At 40.0% G+C, this 21,638-nt stretch overlaps 1 protein-coding gene across 1 annotated transcript; it reads left to right on the top strand.

Moving 5' to 3' along the window:
• The first annotated feature begins 9,421 nt into the window (after positions 1-9,421).
• Positions 9,422-19,231, top strand: LOC101411346 (fatty acid-binding protein 12). The gene is made up of 6 exons (XM_058275680.1): positions 9,422-9,508; positions 12,387-12,478; positions 15,088-15,260; positions 16,835-16,936; positions 18,238-18,314; positions 19,091-19,231. Exons 2-5 carry the CDS (start codon positions 12,406-12,408, stop codon positions 18,277-18,279), a joined length of 390 nt encoding a protein of 129 aa, XP_058131663.1. The 5' UTR covers positions 9,422-9,508; positions 12,387-12,405; the 3' UTR covers positions 18,280-18,314; positions 19,091-19,231.
• The last annotated feature ends 2,407 nt before the right edge of the window (positions 19,232-21,638 follow it).

The following is a 21,638-nucleotide window of genomic DNA, read 5'->3' as shown; positions in this document are numbered from 1 at the left end:
GCTTAACCATCTCAGAGCAATGAGTTGACCACCTGTCCCCCAGAGGTTAGGGAAGGTCAGGATAAACAGCAGAACAGGGAGAAGGGGGTGAAGGGTGCATTTTGGGATGAAGCAGCAAGCCCTTATCATATAACAAGTTGTATCAGTTTCATGTCATAATATCTGAGGATGTCAAGTTTAAGAGTGAATATTACCCAAGAAGAAGAAACCATCTTCTTAAGAATGACTCCCAGACTTTGAAATCAAACAGAGGATTCCCTGCAGGTCTACTGAACTGTAGAGAAACCTTTACTCATGTTTCCCTCCCAGTTTCTCCTTCTTGTTATGAAAATGTTTATCCTTTTTCTATCCATTTGTGTATTGGAAGCAGTTAAATTGTTTTGTAATTTCAGAGGTCTACATCCAGGCAGGACTTTACCCCAAGACAAACTACATTTTAAAAAATTGATTGTGATATGATTTAGTCCTTGCATTTCTACTGCATTAAGGTTTTTCCCCAATATTATAATGTCTTTTTGGAATTCAGAGGGTGGAGTGTAGCAGTTTGATATGGTTATGGATTCCAAAAATACATATTGGATTATGTTTGTAATCTGGTCTGTACCTGGGCATGATTAAGTTATGATTAGGGAGTTGATAAAAGACACAGAAAAAAGACACGGCAAAGGACAGAGTTGAGGGTTTTTGATGTTGGAGTTTAATGCTGAAGCCTTAAGCTGGAGCCCTGGGAAGAAAGCTCACAGAGGAAAGAGAAGCAAGCCCCAGGAAGAGAGGAACCCTAGGCCCAGGAAGAAGCAAACCCTGGGAAGAGAGGAACCCTGAGGCCAGAGAGATGCAAGACCCTGGAAGGGAGGAACCCAGGAAGCCTGAACCCTGGCAGATGTCAGCAGCCATCTTGTTCCAACACGTGAAAATAGACTCTGGTGAGGGAAGTAACTTATGCTTTATGGCCTGGTATCTGTAAGCTCCTACCCCAAATAAATACCTTTTATAAAAACCAACCAATTTCTGGTATTTTGTATCAGCATCCCTTTGGCTGACTAATACAGTGAGCTATTATTAAAAACAAACAGGGAAGCAGGATGTGGCTTAGGTGAAAAGGCCTCTGTCTAACATATGGGAGGACCCAGGTTTGATTCCTAGGGCCTCCTGGTAAAAAAGAAGAAGAGAAAGTGTGCCTGTGTGGCAAGCCAGTGCCTGCGTGGCGAGCCAAGTGCCCATGTGGTGAGCCGAGTGCCCGTGCTAGTGCCCGCATTTTGAGCTGAGTGCCCGTGTGGTGAGCCAATGCCCACACAGGTGAGTCATGCATCAAGATGATGACACAACAGAAAAGGGAGACAAAGGGGAGTCAAGGTGAAGCACAGCAGAGACTAGGAACTGAGGTGGTGCAATTCACAGGGAACTTCTCTCTACATCAGAGGTCCCCAGTATCGAATCTCGGTGAATCCTAGAGGAGAAAGACAAGAAGAGAAGACAAAAAAGAGAAATAGATACAGAAGATCACATAGCGAATGGACATAGACAGCAAAAACAGCAGGGTGGGGAGAGGGGGAGGGTAGAGGGAGGAGAAGGGGAAGAAAAAACAAATAAAACAAATCTGCTTTAAAAACAAACAAAAAACCCCAGAAAATAACAAGTATTGTCAAGGATAAAGAGAAATTGGGACCCTCATAAATTGTAAAATGATATAGCCTCTGTGGAAAACAGTTTGGCAGTTCTCAGAAAGTTAAACAAAGAATTACCATATGACCCAGCAATTACAATTCAAATAATTGAAAGCAGAGACTCCAATAGGTACTTGTACATGAATATTCATAGTGGCATTATTTGCAAGGTGAAAATAACCCACGTCCATCAACAGAAGAATGGAAAAACAAGATGTGGTATATATACATACAACGCAATATTATTCAGCCATAAAAAGGAATAAGTTTCTCATACATGACAGAGCACAGATGAATCTTAAAAATATAATGTTGAGTGAAATAAGCAAGGCACAAAAAGAGAAATGTTGTTTGACTCCACTTTTATGACATATACAGAGTAAGCAAGGTTCATAGGAACAGAAGTAGATTAGAGGTTACAGGGACTGGAAAGGAGGGAGGAATGTGGATTTTTGTTTAGTGAGCACAGAGTTTCTGTTTGGGGTAATGAAAACATTTTGAGAACGGATGGTGATGATGGAAGCACAACATCGTGAATGAAATTAATACAGAATTTACACTTAAAACAGTTAAAATAGTTACTTACGTGTAAAATATATGTTACCACAATTAAATAAATAACAACTGGTACATCTTTCTGGCCTGGACAAGGTTGAGTTAATGCTAAATCCTAGGCTTATGGTAAAGAGCAGGGCTTCTCAAATCTTAATGTATGTCAGAAAACTCACTTGGGAATCTTTTGGAAAAGAAATACAGACTGATTCAGTAAGTCTGTGGTGAGTTCTGATGCTCTGTGTTGCTAACAGGTTTCTGGGTGATGTGGATACTGGTAATCTGTGGCCCCCACTTTTGTTGGTTGACTGGATTTGCTTCTTTTTTTTTTCACTTGCTTTTAAATGTCTTTAAATTTTGGAATAATTTTAAATTTACAGAAAAAGTTGCAAAATAGTACAGAGTTCCCATATACCCTTCATACAGCTTCCCTCAAAGTTAACATCTTACACTACGCTTGTTAACACTAAGGAATGACCACTGGTACAACACTACTAATTAAATTATAGACTCTATGCAGATTCACCAGCTTTTCCACTATTGTCCTTGCTCTGTTCCAGAATCCAATTCAGAATGCTTCATTACATTTAGTCCTCATGTCTCCTTTGTTTCCTCCAATTTGTGACAGTTTCTCAAAATTTTCCTTATTATTCATGAATTTGATGGTATCAAAGAGTATTTTGCAGAAGATCCTTCAATTTTGTCTCTATTTGTCTGATATTTTCTGATGAGTAGCTTTGGTTATGGGTATGTAGCAAGTTACTGCGCAGGCAAAGTGCCCTCTCGTAACACCATATCAGGAGTATGTCACATTAGCGTGACGTCACTGGCGAGGTACTCCTTGAATACCTGGTTAAGGTGATGTCTGCCAGGTTTCTGAAATTACTATTTTTTCCTACTCTATTCTTTGGAATTGAGTCTAAATGTGGGCAGTGGTTCGAAAACTATAGCATGCGTCAGAATCACCACGAGTGCTTGTTAAAGCACAGGAGACTCCTTTGCTAGAGTTTCTGATTCAGCAGGTCTGGGATTTGACCTTAATAATGTGCATTCTGACAAGTTCCCAGGTGATACGAATGCTGCTGGCCCAGGGACCACACTTTGAGAACGACTGATCTAGGACATTTGCCCTTGATTGCTGAGTATAGACTTGAATCAGAATCACCTGGGAGAAATTTTTAAAAATGCATGTTTCCAGGTCCCACCCTTGGCAATTCCAATTAGGACACAAAAGGCAGCATTTTTCTTTTCTTTTTTCCTGTTAGCATTTTCATAAATGCAACTCATGTTTGGGAACCATAGATGCAAAGCTGTGTCTCAAAAACCTGGTTAATGAGTCGGGGTCAGGGAGCCTGGGGGCAGGGCTAAGGCAGCAGGTAGAGTTCAAATAACTCCAGCTGTGGGACGTGAAGGGCAGGCGAGCTTGGGAATCAGGAAGGTCTGAATCATAGGCTTCAGGCTGCCTGACGCTGGCCTTTAAGTCTTTATTCCTCCCTCCAGGAAGTCTCTCTCATTTTGATTTGTGGGAAGCACATAATTGTTCAGAAATAGGCAGCATTCAACCCTGGAGTCAGCAGTCTGCTAAAATTCTAAAGCACAGCGTAGTACTGTTCACCAGCATCAAATAGGTGATTTTATTATCTAAGACTTAAGTCCTTCAATATTCACTCAAAAGCAGTTATAAAATTCAGAATATTAAAAAATAATTAGAGTGAAGGGGAGATTAAAAAAACCTAGAGAAATAAGGGGAATGTTTTTCCTTACATGAACGTCAGAAAAAATTCTATTTATATAATATATAATAGTATGACATAATTGTAATATTATTTACTATTACTATTCTGTTCTTTTGTTTAATTATCTTAATTACCTAGTACTATTATCTATAAAAGTTATCTCTATCCTCAGTGTGATGACAATTATTAGTACTTATGATGACAAAACGCAAAAAAACAAAAAACAGTAAAATAAGGACATTAACAAGTAAGTTTAAATGTTATTTAAGTAAAGAAATAAATCCTTCTTTTAGATGTAAAGGAAATGAAGAATTTTAAAGCTAGTTTCTTGCTGTGGTAGTGTCCAAGGGCTACTGTAACCATTGACCACAAACCAGGCGGCTTGAAACAACAGACAGTTAGTCTCGCTTTGGAGACCAGAAGGCCAAAGTCAAGGTGTTGGCAGGTTGGTTTCTTCTGGAAGCTGAGGGGAAACCCAGTCCCTGCTTCTCTCCTAGCTGCTGGAGGCTGCGGCCATCCGTGGTGTTCCTTGGCTGTGGCTGCCCTGCAGTCTCTGCCTCAGTCTCCACATGGCCATCTCCCTGTGGCTCTGCGTCTCACCCCGCCCTCTTCTTTCTCTGAATACTAGTCATTAGGTTTAGGGCTCACCCTGAGTTCAGGATGATTTCATCTCTAAATCCTTAACTACATTTGCAAAGACCCTTTTTCTAAAGACAAGTTCCTAGGGCTTGGACTGGACCTTTTTTGGGGGGGTGGGTAGGGGAAATTCAACCAACTATAATCCCCAACCCTACTAAAAAATATTAAACAAGAATATTGGTATGGATGAATGCCACCTCATGGCCTGTTTTGGTGCCCACGTGCCTCATCCCACTGATGCAAGCCACGTGGTTCCAGCATTTTGTCTCCAGCTCCCCTCCAGCTGCTCATTTGAATAGCAGGGGCAATGCAGAAACATGCTGAGCTTCCTGGCTGGCCTTTGCCAGCCCTTTCAGGGGTTAGTGACCAGCAAACCCTGAAGGGTGGTCAGGGATGGCTTGTGCTCTTCCCACATTCCTTTAACATCTTTCCTGCAAAACCTACCAAATGTAAGGAGAACCATGTCGATATTTAGGTTGCTGTTTTTCATTTGTCATAGCACTGCAAATTTTGTAGTGGAATTTCCTTATATTTCAATACATTTTCCTTTGAAATGTCATAATTTTTTTTTCTACAGCATGATTTTTATCTATGTGCACAACAACTGCATGAAAAACCTGAAGGCTTAACATTATGGTGACTAAAAAAGTGGGAGAATTTTGTAGATACTTAGGGCTATTTCTGAAGAAAGTTTTATAATTTAACAGGACCATTAGCCAGTTCAAGTAGACTCAGAAAGAGGCAAACAGAAGGACAATTTTTTTTTTTACCTCTTTCTTTCCTGGTCAATTAATTTTTGATTTTTGTATATTTCTGTCTTGCATTTCTCATAAAAATTTTTAAAAATATTCCATTTATATTTAACTGGTGGCAATCTCTCATGTGACTTTTATAAAAATGCCAGAGCTAGGCTCCTTTGTGATTAAACTTTCTGTTAGCATTATCTCTGCCATAATTACAAAAATGACTTTTTATTATGAAAAGCCATGGAATGAAGAATGTTATCCACTGTTCCTCTATCCCTAGCAAAGAAAGCCGGCAAACACTGTAGTTGTTATTATCCTCAATTTTAAGCAATCATACGTGAGATGCTAATTAGGGCCTTTTTCCTGGAAAGGGCCAGATAGCAAATATTTTAGGCTTATCAGACCTTACGATGCTTATTACAACTATTCTACTCTGCTGTTGTAACATGAAAATATCCATAGATAATTTGTAAAGGGGTAACTGTGGCTGTGTTCCAGTAAAACTTTACAGGTTGAGGTGGTTTGAAGCGGTGTGTACCCTAGAAAAACATGTTCTTAAATTTAATACATTCCTGTGGGTATAAATCCAGTTTAAGTAGAACCTTTTGAGGAGGCTACTTTAGTTAAGATGTGATCCATCTCAAATAGGATGGGTCTTAAACCTAATACTGGAATTCTTGAAGTAGAATGAGACTCAGACGACAGACAGAAAGCGAGCGAGAGCACCATGGGAAGCAAGACGCTGAAACAGATCCTGGAAGAGAAGGAAGAGACCAGGAGACATCACCATGTGACAAAGTTACCAAGGATTGCCGGCAGCCAGCCCCAGCATGCCACAGTCTTTGGGGAGAAAGCATCACTTTGACGATACCATGATTTGTACATTTTCCCAGCCTCAAAACCATAAGCAAATAAATTTCCATTGTTTACCCAACCCATTTCATAGTATTTGCTTGAGCATCCTAGGAAATTAAAACTAGAACTTTACAGGTGGTAGGCCAGATTTTGCATGGAGGCTGCAGTATGCCAACCCTGCTCTAAAGTGTCAGTCAGCTCTTCTGGTGGCTACAATATAGACAGATATACATATGGAAACATTACAGATGTTAGTATGGTTTCAGATTCTTTTTCATGGTTGGAAACATTTGGGTGTCTCATTCACTACTGTATATCCAGTACCTAGCAAGAGTCTTTCATATTGTGGCACTCAAATGTTTATTGAATGAATAGTGAATGAGTAGACCTGAGTTTTCCTGGTATGCTAATTTCTGAAGAGTTCCCAGTATGTCTTGTCCAGCTCCAATACACTTCAAATTGCTTAGATGAAAGAAATCAAGTTCATGATATATTAAAGGAAACCCTTTAATGATGAGGCTCTCTTCTTTCCTCTATATGAGATTTCTACTTCTGTTTTTTTTTTTTTTTAATTTATTTAATTCCCCTCCCCTCCCCCGGTTGTCTGTTTTCTGTGTCTTTTTGCTGCGTCTTGTTTCTTTGTCCGCTTCTGTTGTCGTCAGCGGGACGGGAAGTGTGGGCGGTGCCATTCCTCAGCAGGCTGCACTTTTTTTCACGCTGGGCGGCTCTCCTTATGGGTGCACTCCTTGGGCGTGGGACTCCCCTTTGCGGGGGACACCCCTATGTGGCACAGCACTCCTTGCGGGCATCAGCACTGCGCTTGGGCCAGCTCCACACGGGTCAAGGAGGCCCGGGGCTTGAACCGCGGACCTCCCATGTGGTAGACGGATGCCCTAACCACTGGGCCAAAGTCCGTTTCCCTCTACTTCTGTTTTGACCAATATAGTCATGATAACTTTCTGTACAAAGAGAACTGTGTATAGTACACACACACATATATATATATATAGATAGATAGATAGATATATGTATAGGTATGTATGTATTTTTATACTATATCTATATATACACTAAATACACACACACTATACTTTATATAGGGAGGCTAGAAGATCCCCAGATGATTATGTTCCACAAGAGAGTCCAGAAGATACACCAACCACCAGGTCATCAGGAATGCACTATATGAGAGGGGCAACAGAATCACTCAGAATGTCAGTGGTTGCTGTTCTATGACCAGGGCTGATATTAGGAGCGGTTGCCATAGAGGTTGTCTCATTGATAGCAATGTGGATGGTTAAGACCTTGAAGCAGTAGAGGCCAGGACCTCATTTTACTGTCAGATACCAGGGAGATTGCAATCCCTGTAACAGGCAAGGTGGAAGGTATATCCAAGGGGCTTGAACTGGAGGGAGTTGTAAAGATGGTTAATAGAACACGGCATACCCAGAGATAAAATGGGTAGCCAAAAGGGTGTTGCTTAATATATACAATCAAAAGAAAGCCAAGAATGGATGAATAGCAGGCTGAGGGTGGTCATTCCAGTAGAAAGTCATGATCTTTGCCTAGTTTAGATCCAAGACCTAACCTTGTTTTCAAAACCAGAAACTTTTTTTTTTTTTTTTTTTTAAATTTTTTAATTTTTTATTGACTTTGTAATAATATTACATTAAAAATATATATGTGAGGTCCCATTCAACCCCACCAAAACCAGAAACTTTTGACAGAAGAGGTAGCCAAGTCCACAGGAGGAAGAACCCTGGAATATCATAGCAAAAATACACTATTGATTTTCCCCGCTTTCCTCAAAAGAAGTGGACGTCCATTTATTTGAGTAAATTTGCACTGAGGGACATTGGGTTTGAATTAATATGAATACATGGAGACCCAAAGGATTGTGTTAGAGTGGAGGTCCAGGAGGTGTGTAGGCCCATCTAGAAGTCATACAGCTAATTTGAGAATTGTGTACTTGGAATCGACATATATGGCTGTTGCAGTAATCCCACCGTGAATTCTTGGCCTATGAAATAAGAGCTATCATAGTTGAGAAGGCTAAGAGGAAGCTTCTGAAACTGCACCCCTCTGGCTAAAAGAGTAAATAAAAAACAATGTGATGTTTGGTAGTGGGGGTGAGGGTGCTGGTGGCAGAAATTAGTGCTACCTTAAAGGATCTTAAGGATGCAGGGGCAGTAGTCCATATCATAACTCCATTTAGCTCACCATTCTGACCTCTGCCAAAACCAAATGAATCCTGGAGACTACTGTAGGTTACTGTAAACACAAACAGGTAAGAGTCTAGATGTGGTTACTGTGCTAGATGTGGTATCTTTGCTAGAGCAGATTAACATGGCCTCAGGCACATGGTATGTAGACATTGATTTGGTATTCTTTTTGTATCCCAATCAAGAAAGAGGAACATAAAAGAGGATCAAAAACATTTTGCATTTGCATGGAATGGACAATATGTGTTTCCAGCTTTGTCCCAGGGCTGATTCCCATGTACCGTCAAAATATAATCAGATGAGATCTGAACTATCTGGTCAACCTGAAGAATATTGTGTTGATCAGGCAGACTGATTAAGAAGAGGCCAGCGTACTGGAGGCCTTGGTAAAATACATGCAATCCGGAATCTGGAAGATAAAATCTATAATGATAGAGGAATCTTTTACTCTGGTAAAGTTCTTAGGAATTCTGTGTTAGAGGTAAACCAGAACAGCTCATCCAAAAGAAAAATTGCTCCATCTTGCATTGCCTACCGAAGAAAACAAAATTCCTGGAAGACCTCTTTGGCTTCTCATAGCAACAAATTCCAGACCTTGGAATACCGCTTCAGCCCATATACCGGGGCTGACTGTTTTGAGCGGGGTGCACAGAAAGAAAGTTGTCTCTGTCAGTTAGAGATGCAGTACTAGCAGCCCTGCTGTTTGGGCCATGTGATCTGGCAGACTCTAAGGGTTGGAGATGTTAGTCATAGGAAAGACGCAGTGTGATATTTCTGTGAAATCCCAGTCAGGGCATCACAATTTAGGCATCTGGGGTTCTGGAACAAGGCATGGTCATCTGCAACAGAGACTTAACGTGCCTTTTGAAAAAGAATTCCTGGAGCATTACTAGGCTCTGGTAGGGACAGAATTGTTGACAATTGGATACTAAGTAACCATGTGTCCGGAATTGTCCATTATGAGCTGGGTTCTGTCAGACCCATCAAGTTACAACCTCAGGTAGTACCAGCAGCAGCCCATCTTAAGCTCAAAATTGTGCATCTGGGATTGAGCCTAAACAAGACCAGAAGTCATGAGTTAACTGTATGAGCAGGTAGCCTAGGTCCTTATATCATCCCATATACCAGCACCCCTCCCTTACCTTATACCTAGGGCTTTAGGGGAGTCCCATATGACAAACTGAAGAAGAAAGAAAAGTCCGAACATGTTTCATGGGTAGGTCAGCTCAGTATGTGGGCACAAATGGAAAAAGGACAGTGCCTGCATTATATTTAGGGTTGGAGGGTAGGGGGTGGAGGCTTGAAAAACCACAGTGAGAGAAAATCATCCCAGTGGACAAAGCTCAAAGTGGTATAACTGATTATCCATTTTGAATAGAGGGAGCAGAGGCCTGAGATGAGAATGCATACATAGTCGTGGGTAGAGGCATATAGTCTGATAGATTGGCAGGTATCTTGAAGGAAAAGGACTTAAAAATTGAAGACAAGGAGGTTTGAAGTAGAGGAATATGGATGAACATATGGGAGTGAGTCTAAAATGTGAAGATTTTTGATTCCCATATTAATGGCACCAGAAAGCATTTATCACTGAAGAGGAACCAAACAACCAATGAAATAACATGACTAGGCCAGTTGACATTAGCCAGTCTATAAAATGGCATGATGGGCATCCAAAGGGTATGGCCACAGTGGCAGAAATAGAAGCTATGCATTGGCTCAACAGAGAGGATTCTTATTTACTGAGGCTGATTTAGCTACTGCAACCACTGAAAAACACAATCTGCCAACAACAGAGATCAGTATTCAGTTCCCAATATAACACCTTCTTCAAGGAAATTATTCTCAATAGGTGATTTTCCTTATGTTGGAAGATCAGTGTGCATCCAACATATGTGGAAACATATTCCACAATTCTTGAGAAAAAATGCTAGGATTTTTAATGCTAATTTCAGTAGCTTCAATACCTTCAGGGTTAGGTCATTTTCTGGTTTCAATTTCATGCCTATTAAACTTTTGAGTAGTCTTAACTTCAGTCCAAATCGAATACATTAATGTGTACATTAATGTATACAGACACCAGGAACTGAGGTGGTACAATTGACAGGGAACGTCTCTCTCCATCAGAAGTCTCCAGGATTGAATCCAGGTGAATCGTAGAGGAGAGAAAATGAGAAGAGAAGACAACACAGAGAGCAAAAACAGCAGAGCAGGAAGAGGGGAAGGGGGGGAAATAAATAAATCTTTTTTAAAAAGCCTAGATGCTACAAGTTCCTTCTAGCTCCTTCCCAAGGAACTGCCACCCACAGTTCCTAACTCAGGAAAGGAAAACAAACAAACAAATAATCTATGGTGTATTTATCAATCATAACTGGGACATTAAATCAGATGGTGTACGCAAACTGCTTAGCCTCACATTAGTCCTGTAATACTAGTTTCTTTATAAATGCAAGGAGGATAATTATCAGGAGGATGATTGCCCAGTTAAGTGTCCTTTATAGATATTAGAATTTGGAAATTTAACATTTTAATGGTAGTTGTTATGAAATACTACATCCTCTTTCCTGTTTTCATACAAGCACTTTGTAATTTCAGATTTTGTTAGTAACGGTGTCAGCTTTGGACATTACCTGGAATTAGCAATGATGTCCTCAGGCATTAAGACATGGGGCTTAGTTTGTCCTTTAACTGAACCATTTGAGCTTCCTCTTTTCTGGTTAGTATATTTGCTATCATATTCCTTATAATGTATTTCTCACACATGTCAGTGGAGACCAGTGTTACAATCAACGTTGAAAGAACAGAAATAAGACTAAATTAAGGAGGATTTACTAAGAAGATATTTGGTCTTCTAGCAATGATGACTTGCCAAGCTCATGGGAAACTGAGCTGGCACCTGGAAAACCATCAGCAAAAAGGCTGTGTGTATGTGTGTTGACGTGCACGTGTGTTTATGTGAACATGATCTCTTTCCCTCCTTTTCTTTGCGTGGCTGGTGTATTTTCTTCCTTATTCAACAGTATGCATATGGCATAAAATGGCTGCTCTAGCCCTGATTGAAGTTAAATTTTTAGTTTAAATGCCAGATGCCTTCTATGAAGCCTCTCTTTTTTTAGTTAAAATGCTCTAGAATAGGAATATGAAGAGTTCTCTAATAGCCCATATATTGGCTTTCTCTAGATCACCCTTGGTCAGAGAAAAACAGAGACAGACCTGAGGCACAGGGCCCTGTAGCATAAATATTGCTGCTCTGTGGGTGGCAGTTCCTTGGGAAGGAACTAGAGGGAATTTGTAGCATCTAGTTGATTTTTTAAAAGACGTATTTACTTATTCCCCCCTGCTGTTTTTGCTGTCTGTGTTGTCTTCTCATTTTCTCTCCTCTAGGATTCACCTGGATTCAATCCTGGAGACCTCTGTTGGGGAGAGACGGTCCCTGTCAATTGTACCACCTTAGTTCCTAGTTTCTGGTGTTTCACTTTGACTCTCCCCTTGTCTCTCTTTTGATGTGTCATCATTTTGCTGCGTGATTCACTTGCGCGGGACACTAGCTCACCACGTGAGTACTCACGTGAGCATTTGCGCAGGCACTGGCTCACCACGTGCGCACACTTTCTCTTCTTCTTTTGCACCAGGAGGCCCCAGGGATTGAACCCAGGTCCTCCATATGGTAGGCGGAAGCTCTATCACTTGAGCCACATCTGCTTCTCTGTAGCATTTAGTTTTGATCATAAATTTGAAATAATCCCTAATTAGAAAAATAATATCTAGTCCTCCTAAAAACTCTACTGTGTATCTTATTTTCATCCTGACTTACCCTGAGCACAGATTTTCTGCTCTAGATGATATGAAATTTCCTCATGTTTTTGCCTGACTTTTTCCATGCCATTGTCTACCCAGCATGGTATAAGAATAGATTTCAGTAATATTTCAGAGAACACTGACATGCATATGTATATGATGCTATTTTTCTTTAAGATAACTAATATCAGGCATAATGGTGGATCAGCTCCAAGGAACATGGAAATCCATGTCTTGTGAAAATTTTGAAGAATACATGAAAGAACTGGGTGAGCCACTTTTACTTGTACAGCATATCCAGTAAAAATGAGAGGTTTGATAATTCAAGGCTTTCTCTGCAGGAAATCACATTAAACTTGGACCTCCTGGTTTTTCACTTAGACGCAATTGAAATAAATAATGATTTGATTCCTATTACAGACACGATTCTGGGCAAAGTTATGTTGGTGTACTGGGTTGAATAGTGCCCCTCCCCCCACACACACACACATCTGGAACCCAAGAATACGATCTTATTTGGAAACAGGATCTTTGATTATGTAATCAAGTTCAGATTCAGATGCAGTCATACTGGATTAGTGTGAACCATAAATCCATTATGATTGGTTAGTTATAAGAAGAGGGAATTTTGGACTCCAACACAGAGACACACAGGGAGAATGCCATGTGACAACAGAGGCAGGCATTGAAGTGATGTGTCTGCAAGCCAATGCCAAGAAATCCTGGCAATCACCAGGGGCAAGGGAGAGGCTGGGAAGGAGCCTTCCTTAGAGCCTCTGGAGGGAATATTTACCTAATGACATATCAATTCAGGGTTTCTAGCCTCCAGAATTGTGAGAGAATAAATTTCTGTTGTTTTTCCAGCAACCCAGTTTGTGGCACTGTGTTAATGCAGCCCTAGAAAACTGGCATAGTTGGGAGTGACAAACTAAGTAATTACCATGGATTACATAGATAAGATATGTGAGTGCCATAAACTAAAGAGAAAATGATTTTAATACAAGATTTAAAACAAAAGACAATATTTTAAAAAATGACCACTTTGCAAGCATTTGCTCTGAGTATTTAGAGAATCTTCAGAATAGATATTGTTTTCCCTGCAGCATTCCATGGCTTATGGCTGCAACACTCCAATCTCTGCTCCCAGGATTGCATTGCCTTTTCTTCTGTAGTCTAATTTCTCTGTCTCCCCTTTTAAGAGCATTTGAGATTAATTTTAGGGTTTACTCAGATAAACCAGGATAATCTTTCCATCTGAAACTCCTTAATTTAGGTACATCTACAAAGGCCTTTAAGACATATAAGGTAATATTCACAGTTCCAGGAATTACAGTGTGGCTATCTTGGGGACAAATATTTAGCTTACCACATCTTGTGATCATGCTTCACAATATGAATTCCATGAACCATATTAAAGTTATTCCCTAATTTATCTTCCCTTAGAGATTTAACTCAGATATTGCTGTGTATGCAATGGGATTTCTATAGAAAATACTCGTACATCTGCTGCACAATACTGTGTGTGCCAAAGGTGCTCCCTGCAGCATTATTTGAAGTAACAAAAATGGAAATAAACTAAATACCCATTAATAGGGGGATAGATCAATGAATTTTGGTATATACATACTATAGAATATTTTGTAACTATGAAAGAAATATATTGTATCTGTACTAACATAGAAAGTCTCCAAGACATACAGATAAGAGGAAAATGGGTTGATAACAATGGGCATAATATAATAACATCTGCAATTCTTTTTTTCTCAGCAAAATAGGGCAATATTTTTATTAATTGCTCAACATGCTGTTATAATAGATTTTTCTTACATTTTGATTGCCCTTTTCTTATTTGAGAAGTTGAGTTAACAAAACAATCATGCATACCATACCAGATTCCCATATATCGCCCCACCACCAACACCTAACATTGTTGTGGCACATTTGTTAAAAAAGATGAAAGAACATCATCATAATATTACTGCTATTTATAGTCCAAGGCTTATGTTTGGTGTATTTTTCCCATAAACCATCCTATTATTAACTCCATGTATTAGTATTGTATATTTGTCATAGTTCATGAGAGAGCATCCTCATATTTGTTTCGTTAATCACAGTTCATCATTCACCATGGGGTTCACTGTGTTAAATGGTCCCTGCCTTGTATAATCCATCCAAAGGGTCTAGTCAGTGGCTCTTGGTTTTATCACAGAGTTATGCTGTCATTAGCTCAGTGCATTTCAGAATGTTTTTATGACTCAAAAAGGAAAATTCCCATCCCCCCATACCTCCTCACTCATTATTAAACCTTAGCATTAATGTAGTACCTTCTTTGTCATTGCTGTAAAAATATTGGATTACTGTAAACTATGTCTATATATTACATTAATTATATTTTCCCATGTATGTCCATATTCTCAACACCTTGTAAAAGAGGAGCATTCTTTTATTTGTGTTGTTAACCACAACCACAACCCTATCTATGTATATATGTATAAGATAATGTAAGTGAAGAGATAAAGATGTAAATAATTCATTTCTAATAATTTTGTTTGTATATGAATGTGTGTATTTTTAAAACAGGGAGATGGTTCATAGCTTTAATCAAATTTTCAAGGGAGTTCATGAACCAATAAAATTAACAACTAGGCTAGAGAAGCATAACTATCATTAGACAAAAACTAGAAAGTATTTTTTTTCCTGCAAAAAATAATCCATCTTAACACATTGTGGGACCACTAGCTTTAGATATTTAAATTCATAAAGCATTAGATCTGTGTTACTCACAAACCTCCTAGTTAGCAAAGAATTATATAGCTAATGGGAGTTCTTGGAGCCAACAACAGATTTAACTGTTGTGCACTTTTATCTGGTTTTCCAGGAATAGGAAGAGCAAGTAGGAAACTGGGCTGCCTGGCAAAACCGACTGTCACCATCAGTACAAATGGAAATATGATCAGTATTAAAACCAAAAGCATCTTCAAAAATAATGAGGTCTCTTTTAAACTGGGAGAAGAGTTTGTGGAAAGCACACCAGGTGGCCATAAAAGCAAGGTGAGACCTAAAACAATCTTTCTGTTAAATTTCATACAGACGATAACTGGGAATCACTCTAAGTAAGAAAGCAATTGTAACAAACATATTTAAAATCTTTAATAAATAAGCTTCTGGCTAAAACCTAGGTCTGAGGATCTTAGATGAATATGCACACAAATCTCCTGGGATGGTTGTGGAAAATGCCTAGTTCTAGGTCCCAACCCCAGAGGCTCTGATTTCTGGAATGGGAGCCTGAAAATTGCATTTTTAATGATTAGATTCAGATACTTAGCAGATCACATGTTGAAAATCATTTCCCTGTATTAATATTTAGTTCTCTCAGTAACAAATGTTCTCACTTTCCATTCTGTAGCAGTTGATCACACATAAGAATTACAATGATGGGAGTGGATGTAGCTTAAGTTGTGTACCAGCTTCCCATGCACAAAGGTCCTGGGTTCAATCCCTGGTTCCTTCTAAAAAAAAAAAAAAGGCTTACAGTGACTAAAACTTGCATTAACTAAGGCTGACAGATCAACCACAGATTTTCAGTGGCTTAACACAAATAGGATTTTTTTTTACTCATAGGATATATTCACTGTTGGGGTGGGGTTGGGGAAGTTTGGGGGATGGGCAGGGAATCTGCCCCACTGAGTCTTTCAGAGTCCTGAGCTGAAGGAAGTTCAACTACCTTGTGATTCCACCTGGAACCTGTGGACTCCTTGGTAAATAAGATAGGGAAGGAGAGAGTAGCTTTTTATTGCCACATCCTCTGACACACATAACTTTTGTTCACATGGCATGGGCTCCAACTAACTGGAAGGAGGTTGGAAAATATAAGGAATCAGAAGGAAAATTTGGTGGCCACCATTGTTTCTCCACAGAGGAGACTAGTAAACAATTGGCAGAAGGCCCAACTCAGTGGAACTTAAGCTTTGAAATGTATGCATATATGCATCACTGCGACTGCATTACATGATATTGCCACAGGACTGCCTGCATATGAATCGCATCTGACACCAATCAGTCACAGGACCTTGAGCAAGTCACAGAACTTGCTAGCTCAGTCTTTATATTTGCAAAAGAGAATAATAATAGTACTTATCTCATAAGGTTGTTATGAGGATGAAATGACAAAGGTGAACCTCTTTGAAGAGTGCTTCACATTGTAGAGTTACCTAGGTGCAAGTTATTGTTGATGTGATTATTATTATCTTTATTTCTATATTGCTGGGGAAAGAAGAAGGAAATAGAACTTGTAAACTTTTGCAATGGGATTGTGACTTAGCTTCACATACATTTTTAAAGCTGAAACTGACTTGTGATTTCTTTATGCAAAAAGGCAAATTCTTTGCCTAGGCTGTCAAAGAGTTTGAAAAAATTTTCACTTAGTCTTTAAGATGATATTATGTTTTTGCTTCTGAAAACTTCTTTCTTTTCTTCAGAAGAATCAGATCCTGAAATAGTTGGAGTTGTAAACAGCCCTCTAAAACTATCGGAGAGTATCACAAACAGCTGGAAAGAATTTGGCATCTGATAAAATGTTAGTGCTTAAATAGGACAATCAGCTGAATTTGGTATCTGTTTTTCAGAGTGCTGCAACCTTAGATAACAACTCCTTGATTCAGGTTGAGGACTGGAATGGCAAGGAAATTATCATAACAAGAAAGCTGGTGGATGGAAAAATGGTAGTGGTGAGTGAATTATTTTTCACTGTTTTCTTACCTACTAAAACATCTGTATACAAAATCACTCAAATAGCTTGTTTTAGAACGTGAGGATGAATGTCATCTTTCTTTTTCTCATCAACTGGGAGAACTAGGGGCGTGAAGCTGAAGAAGTGTCTTGGTGTATGGAAGCATTAGCGTGAGTAAGAAATAACATTTTGGTCGATACCATGGCCCTGTGTTTTCATCCATCATATAGCTAGGCACCACAATAATCCTGGGAGGTTGGTTATTGTCAAATAAATGTATGGCCATTAATATTATAAATGGGAGTTGACTGAGGAACTGAAAAACTAAAGACAATAAAAAAAAAAATCTTTAGCTCAATGCTTGGATTCATGTGTAAGCCAAAACAAGCTTGTGTTTGTTTGTGCAGTTGAATTTTCTGGGGATTGAGGATTGTTGTCAGTCCTCCACTCAATACCAGGATTAATTTCTCACTCTTTTCCTGCTGAACACCAAACAAAGCATGAAAAGGACATTTAAACAAGGGGTGTGAAGCTGAAGTGGTGTCTTTTGGTGTGTGAAGGGTTAGCTTGAATAAGAACCAATATTTAGATGGATGCCGTGCCCCCATGTTTTCATATTTCGTATATCCACTCACTGCAATAATCCTGGGATGTTAGTCATCAGCCCATTTAACAGGTAATAACCGTGAGATTCAGAATTTTGGTCTACCAAAGGATACACAGCTATAAAACCATGGTGGAGCTTGGATTAAAATCCAGATTGGTTTAATTCCAAAATCTATCTTGTTTTGACTCCATCCTGCAGCCTCTTAGGAGGGCAGCTTTCCAGGTTATCTTTCCTACTTCTTCAGAGTGAAGGGAAAAATGTTCCTCCCAAACCTGACCCCACAAAAATGAATGAAAAAGTAATTTTGGACATTGTAAGAAAGAAATCTTCTAGAAGAAAATAAGGCTCATCCAATTGAGGAGAAGAAAAGAATTTATTCTCAATCTTGAAAGAAGGGGCACATGACCAGAAAATATGGCTGGTGCCCTAAACAAAGGAAAATGACCCAATTTATACCTCTAAGCCTAGCATGCAAGCCCTTCCTCTCTTTCTCCATAATTGGATACTTCAGAGGTTACAGCCTATCCGAGAGGTCTAACCTTCCTGCACAAGTCCTCCAGTTTAAGATTAATAGTTCCCCCCATCACATCCCAACTCTTTTGGCTTTTACCTGCTCTTTTGCCACATTAGGAATGGAATTTAGTGCTGAATTGGTATTGACTTAGCTCTTTCTTGTGTATCCTTTTTTTCAGCTACAGGCCTGGCTTAAGCTGGTTTCCTTTGTTTCTGTTTAACTCAGGAGTGGGAGACTGAGGCAGTAGGCTGCCAGGTGACATTAATTAATATTTTCTTCCTTTCTGCTCTATATTGCCTTTATGTGAAAACTAAATTGATCCCCATGTCTTACAGACATAATATACAATAGTTCTTAGGAAATACCAAGATTTGAGTGGAGGTTAAAAAAAAAATTCATTTCTTAATAAAGGGGTTTTTCCCCCTTCAACAATGATGAGTGCATTTTGTTCCTCATAAAGTCTGACTGGGAGGACTAAGGATGATTGACTTTATTGCTTCTTATAGTGACATTAGCTTATAAACAGACAAATTTTATAGTCATTAGAAAGAACACTAGACTCAAGTCTGAGAAAGTGGATTTCCATCTCTGTCGTTCAGTACTTACGTAACTTTGGACAATCATTTGTCCTTTCCAAAATTCATTTTCTTGGTTTTCAAAATGTGGACACTATCTTCATAAAACATTTTCTGAGAGAATTAAATATCAACATGTATATATCAGTGCTCTAAAAACCATTAAATACTACATTGTTGTAAGTTATTATTTAAGAAGTGTAGATTATGTAAAATAAAAAAATGCTTCAATCTAGGCACTTAAAATATTTTAATAAATTCTTCAAATTCCAAACTGTATGTATTGTTTTGTGTATATATGTGTAACAAATAGATGCGATCTACTGTAGCCTATGTAGGTCTATTTTCAAGATTTTTAAGGAATGTATATATGACTAGTACTTAGTGTGTATTTCACTGAAAAGTGCCAGTTTCAAAAACAGTACCAAAATATCTCATCCTTCTTTTGTCTTCCAGGAAAGTGCTGTGAACAATGTTAGCTGCACTCGGACATATGACAGAGTATAAACAAACTCAAGTCTCCAACTCTTAAGCCACTTTCAAACTGTGGTCCAAACTGCTGAGCTGGTTTAAATAAAACGCCAAGTAAAATATTAAGACCGTGAAGAAAAGGGAGCCCTTGCACAAGTATCAATAATTTGGGTTGCCATGTTAAATATGCCTGTATTATATAGTACCTTGGCATTGGCAGTGACGAAAACCCAGGATGATCTATGCTGCTTAACACAGGGCTGGGATAGGCTGTGTCCCAGAGAAGAACTTCATGTTGAGTTTTTCTCATTAGGCATATGCTATCATCCTTTAAAGTCACATGATCTGCACTACATTGGAAAAATAGTAGTTTCTTGTCAACAAGTTAGAACATAGTGTGTTTTGTAGGTTACACGTCAGCTATATGTGAAAAGATAAGAAACATGTTTAGAACTAAGGCAATAACTGAAAATCCAAAAAAATACCAAACTAGTTTTGTGGAGAGCAGCATAACCACTACCGCCCTCCTTGAGAGCCATCGCAAAGGAGAGTATTATACTTGTTTTATTAGCACCAAACATTGTGTATTGTGAGACCTGTGAGGGATCTAGAAACCGTGTGGGCTGATTGCCTTATTTGGTCAATGAGGAAAAATTCCCGAATCAGTTAACTGTATAGTTCAATATCACCCAGATGGTTTCAGGAAGAGGTGGGGCCAGAATCCCTGTTTCCCAATTATTAACCTAAGGACCATAATAAAGCGAATTTAGGTGGGCACAGTTAGGTAGAAACAGGTTCAATGCATACAATTAGGAACAAAGTGTAGAACTATATTAAGCTAGTGAATGAATAAGCTTCTCTTTGTCTTAAAATGAGTGGCAGACACAGGGGTGTCCCCCACATAGGGGAGCCCCACGTGCAAGGAGTGCACCCCGTAAGGAGAGCCGCCCAGCGCGAAAGGAAGTGCAGCCTGCCCAGGAATGGCGCCGTACACACGGAGAGCTGACACAACAAGATAATGCAACAAAAAGAGACAGAGATTCAAGGTGCCACTGACACAAGCAGACACAGAACACACAGCGAACAGACACAGAGAGCAGACAACTTGGGGGTGGGGAAGGGGAGAGAAATAAAAAAAAAAAAAAATGAGTGGCAGGGCGCCTCAGCTTAGTCCAGTGGAGGATATCGAGCATGATCATTTGAACTCAAGCCTGTCACTGCTTACTGACCAGCAGTGTAATGGTGTTCTGGTGGAAGGGAGAAAAGCACTTATTTTCTGAGAAATTGAAATGGCAAAGAAGACAATGGAAGGTATAGTAAGACATCTGTACCCTGAGCTGCTTGGACTGGTTTTGTATCCGATGAAGAGAGGATTCCAGGCAGAGCTGAAGGAACTGTTGTATCGAGGCCCTGAGTGGAGACATGAGAAGCTCTGAGGCAAGGCCTGGGTAACAGCTCGTTCTACAGAGACAGAAGGAAGCCATCTCCCCCATTGGCCCTTTGGCGTGGGACCAGCACTGCTCTGACGCCTCACCGGTGGGTGACTGTGGGAGCTCTGGGAAGTGGTGCTCTTGGCATTGGTATTGGGGTTTCTTGGTGCTATGGTAATGGTGATGCTCTTTTAGGCAGCATGATGATGACACGGATATATCCCTCATGGTGAAGGGATAGTTAGAAACCAAGAGAAAACAGGAGGCACGTCTCAGTTGACTCACAGGAACACCTGGTGGGCAGGGGACACTTAACAAGGTTGGAGTTGCACATGAGCAAGAGCCTGATACTTGGATTTTGAGGCTAATGAGATTGTATTTGTCAGTAATATGGTGAGGTCTAGAGACGCTTGGGCACGTGAAACAAAATGAGCAAGGAAATAATTTCAAAGCAGGTAGGTAGCACACCTTCCCTCTTCACACCTTCCTCCACCCCACCCCCCAATCCCACTGAGAATCCTTAAGGTAGAAAGTCCCTCACTGTGACTGAAGTGTCCAGTATCGGGCCGCCGATCTAAACCAAACCAAACCAGACACACCACTGCTCTAGAGGGACCCTGATGGGGATGTACTGCATACCCACCATGTACCAGGCCCTGAGGGGAGCTGGGAGAGGAGGAGAACAAGCCACGTTCACTGCCCTTGGTCAGCTCAGTAGACAAGAGAGGTGTGGGGTGTCACACTGCGATGCCGATCTCAGGGAATTTGTGACTAACAGACTGTAGCTCACATGTTTCCATCTGGAGATAAAGATCCAGTACCACCTTCTCGGAGAACAACAGCCTTGCCAAGGACAGAAGAACACTAGGCACCAGGGAGGCAGAGGCAGCCGGAGAGAAGACCGCAGCCTGGGCGGGAGCAGCCCGCGCCGGCTCCGAGCCACGCCTGGTTGTAAGGTCTGTCCTGAGCGTTTTTTCCTTCTGGGTTGCAGCCTTAGTGGAGATTGTACCAATTCAGTTCGCCTCAGTCAGCCTTAGTTGGGATATTTAGGGGAAGTGGAGTTATTCCTAGAGAGGCTTGTCTGTTCTTCCTCAAATGGGAGT

The sequence above is a fragment of the Dasypus novemcinctus genome, chromosome 14 (assembly GCF_030445035.2).
Source record: "Dasypus novemcinctus isolate mDasNov1 chromosome 14, mDasNov1.1.hap2, whole genome shotgun sequence".
In the NCBI taxonomy this organism is placed as follows: domain Eukaryota; kingdom Metazoa; phylum Chordata; class Mammalia; order Cingulata; family Dasypodidae; genus Dasypus; species Dasypus novemcinctus.
Note: the sequence above shows the minus strand (reverse complement) of the source record. Positions and strands in the feature narration are given on the sequence as shown.